Source organism: Physella acuta, unplaced genomic scaffold (genome assembly GCF_028476545.2).
Source record: "Physella acuta isolate Inbredline_101_S28 unplaced genomic scaffold, ASM2847654v3 ptg000463l, whole genome shotgun sequence".
Classification (NCBI taxonomy): Eukaryota; Metazoa; Mollusca; class Gastropoda; family Physidae; genus Physella; species Physella acuta.
Window position 1 is genome coordinate 728,124 of NW_026731982.1, and position 3,675 is coordinate 731,798.

The 3,675-nt window shown below is 33.8% G+C and overlaps 1 protein-coding gene across 1 annotated transcript; it reads left to right on the top strand.

Moving 5' to 3' along the window:
- Positions 1-383: 383 nt before the first annotated feature.
- Positions 384-2,565, top strand: LOC131943605 (ficolin-2-like). The gene is made up of 2 exons (XM_059303810.1): positions 384-438; positions 1,979-2,565. The coding sequence occupies exons 1-2, from the start codon at positions 384-386 to the stop codon at positions 2,563-2,565; spliced, it is 642 nt and encodes a 213-aa protein (XP_059159793.1).
- The last annotated feature ends 1,110 nt before the right edge of the window (positions 2,566-3,675 follow it).

Below are 3,675 nucleotides of genomic sequence, written 5' to 3' on the forward strand. Positions count from 1 at the left end.
AGCATAACTCTGGGAACGTTTTTATTTGCTAATTCAATACCGCAGTACCAAAAGTGAAGATCGAACAGCCAGATACTGGTTACTATCTAGACAATCTAAATACGTTTTTCTCGTTGTTTTTATAGTTCAGTTGCTTTTATTCCGTTGTGACTCCTAGATGATGCTGTTAACGACACGCAGAATGTGTGACTCTTGGTCTTTAACGACAGAAGGCTAGAAAATACATTGAGATTGGTGGATTTTTCAGATTTGCGTTTTTCTAGTTCACGATGTGTTAGTTCAAAATATGAATAGAAACGATGTTTGTGTATAAGTCGTGTCACAACGCAGGGGAAAAAATTGATGACAAAGCTGAATACAATGTTATGTAGATAGTAGACACTATGGCACACATCTGGACCATGGTTGTTATTATACTACCGTGTATGATCAGTCAAGGTTAGTCTTACGTTTTGTACGTTTGTTTTTTGTAAAAATAGTAATGAATAAGCAGACATAAAATACCTAAATATAAATTACAATATGCATGTATCTATATGCACGATTTTACACCTTCTTTAACACTCATAATTTTAAAATTATTAAATAAGCGTTTTTTTTTTACTTTAAGTACACACTGTTCATAGATTAGTTGGCATGTTTATGCTGCTGATATTTACCTTAAAAAAATTACTTTTAGATTAGAAGGTCTGCAATATAAATAAACATTATGTTTATTTTGTGAGCGGAAGGTTTATTAAAATATACAAAAAATTAAGCTCATCTTTATCGGTCCTTGACATTTAGTAATGTAGCCGGATCTGTGTCAAGCAGTCCTGTAGTTATATTGTCAGCTCTGTGGATAAACATCAGATTAACTATCTAAATTTTTAATTATTAAATAACAAGTATTCACATTTAGCCCAGTCAACAAAACAGATAAAACAAACCCAGTATAAAGCTGTTGATGACACACACTTGACCACACTGCCCATCAATGTAGAGTTTGACGAAGTTAGTCTTTTGTCCTGCGCCTCGCGTTGTTCAAGTTTTAAGAAAACGTGCTATAGCTACATCTACAACAAAACCACAAGACATTGTATCCTGGGTAAATTTGCATATTTTCATTATTGTTATGATCAAAAACATTATGGTACAAATTTAATTAAATGTACTAATAAATAAATAAATAAATAAATAAATAAATAAATAAATAAATAAATATATATATATATATATATATATATATATATATATATATCAGATATAGACTTGATGATTTGTTTGGGTGAGCTATTTGGTTTATTTCTTTGCAATTAGGTCATTTTTTACGGACATTTGTGCACACGGTCAAATAATTTTTTTTTTTAATATTAAAGTGCTATTGGATGGGTAATTAAAAGTATTTATATTAAGTACTTTTTAATAAGTGTTTGCAAAAAAAGAACAAAGATAATGCTGGTGTGCTGCAGAAAAAAAAAACGAACGTTTTATAAAATTACACCTACAGATAAACTTACACCTTCATGAAACCTACAACTTTACTTTTACTAGCATATACAATTACAACTACATATATACGAGACCTACATACAAACATACAGCTAAATAAACTTACTCTTACAAATCAAATTACATGTAAAGACAACTTACATTTACAGATAAACTTACATGGTCATACAAACTTACACAAATATATAAACTCAAGCCTACGACTACTTCCAACCTATACCTTCAACTAAAACTCCACAGATGTCTACGCTTACTCGTAACACACACACACACACACGCTTAGAGTGTTACTACGCCAATTGGATTTTACACGCTAACTCTTACAATTTTACTACGCCAACTACTTTGTGAATTCTACATTTCTAGCTGTTTTGAACTTTTCAAAGTATGTGCGTTCCGGAATAACTTACAAAGAGCTCATGAAACATAGACGTAAACAATATTGAAACTATTGTATATAATTGTATTTTATTTTATTTTATATCAGGTAAGGATCAATTATGCTACGTGTCCACAAATGATCCCCGACCTTTGGTGACCTTCAACCCTGGACTTCAGGTCATGTGTGACACAGTGACAGACGGTGGAGGATGGACCATTTTCCAAAGACGTGTTTCTGGGTCTGTCGATTTTTACAGGAGCTGGGCGGAATACAAAAGTGGGTTTGGTGATTTCAGTTTGGGTAATTTTTACCTGGGCAATGAGAACGTTTATCTCTTAACGGCAAACCGTCAAACAGAACTAAGGGTAGATGTGATCCTTAACGGGCAGAATTATTTCGCCAAGTATTCCAGCTTCAACATATCTAGCGAGGCAGACGGCTACAGGCTACATGTTGATGGCTACACAGGAGATGCTGGGGACGGTCTAGCAGGACACGATAGTATGATGTTTTCAACATTTGACCGGGATAATGACTTATACAGCGATAACTGTGCCCTTATGTGGACTGCGGCGTGGTGGTATAAATCTTGTCGTAGCTCTGATCTTAACGGCGTTTGGGGTACAAACAATTTATTCTGGGTGTACAGCAGAAATCTATCATTCGTTGAAATGAAATTTAGATCAGCCTAACAACAGAATGAGTCTAAATCATTATTTAATAAATAAATTAGACTAGTTGTTCCTGTAGAATATATATATATATATATATATATATATATATATATATATATATATATATATATATATATATATATATATATATATATATATATATATATATATATATATATATATATAGGGGTGGGGGCCCATAACTTTTTTTTGGGGGGTTGACCCTTTTTTTTCTAGTTCCGCCACTGGTATATACGCTTGTGTATGAGAATGTAAATGAGTTTTTTGACTTGAATGCGTGCCTGTATGTCCTCGTGTATTGGCTTGCGTATTTCGTCAAATCATTTAACCATAGTAGGTTTAGAATAAGTTCCACTTCGGGGATGTTCAGACAAACAGCTACACCACTGTCTGTAGACCTGAGCCCCTCTGCTACCTAGACAGATACAAGTTATGTACGTGTACCTGGTTGTGATATCATTCACCCAAAGCATGTGTACCCAGTGACCTAATGAGACCTTATTAAATCAACCTAACTAAACAAAATGGCGCTAGTAGACATTTTTACTTTCTCGTATATACGAAGTATACAGAAAGTCTTGTTGTCGTTCCAAAAAAATCGAGATTTTTGCAAATATCGACGTTGTACACCTCCCTGAGTGGGGTAAAACATAGTTTGCAATCTTGTCCGTATGTCTGTGTATGTGTGTGTGTGTATTTGTGTCTGTTTGTCTGTGTGTCTGTGTGTCTCCTGTGTGTCTGTGTGTCTGTGTGTCTGTGTGTCTGTGTGTCTGTGTGTCTGTGTGTCTGTGTGTCTGTGTGTCTGTGTGTCTGTGTGTCTGTGTGTCTGTGTGTCTGTAAACACGATAACTTAAGTAACGTTACAGCTAGGTTGATGAAATTTTATATATAAGTGTTTTATCAAGATCGTAGATTCTTTTCAAATTTTTAGCGATTTCCGTTAATCGGAAGTGGATTTTTTTTTTATTTTGAATTTTTCAAAAGCCTATAACTTGAGTACTATTTCAGATAGATAAATGAAATTTCACATGTGAGTGAAATATCTAATCCTCTGCTTTCTGTCAAATTGTGAATAATTTCGGATGACCGGCAGTAGTAATTTTCGCT

Bases quoted from the DNA above. Each gene is read 5' to 3' on its own strand.
- LOC131943605 (XM_059303810.1), top strand. From the start codon at position 384: ATGGCACACATCTGGACCATGGTTGTTATTATACTACCGTGTATGATC. The intron at 439-1,978 runs GTTAGTCTTACG...ATTTTATATCAG, and splicing joins ACCGTGTATGATCAGTCAAG to GTAAGGATCAATTATGCTAC.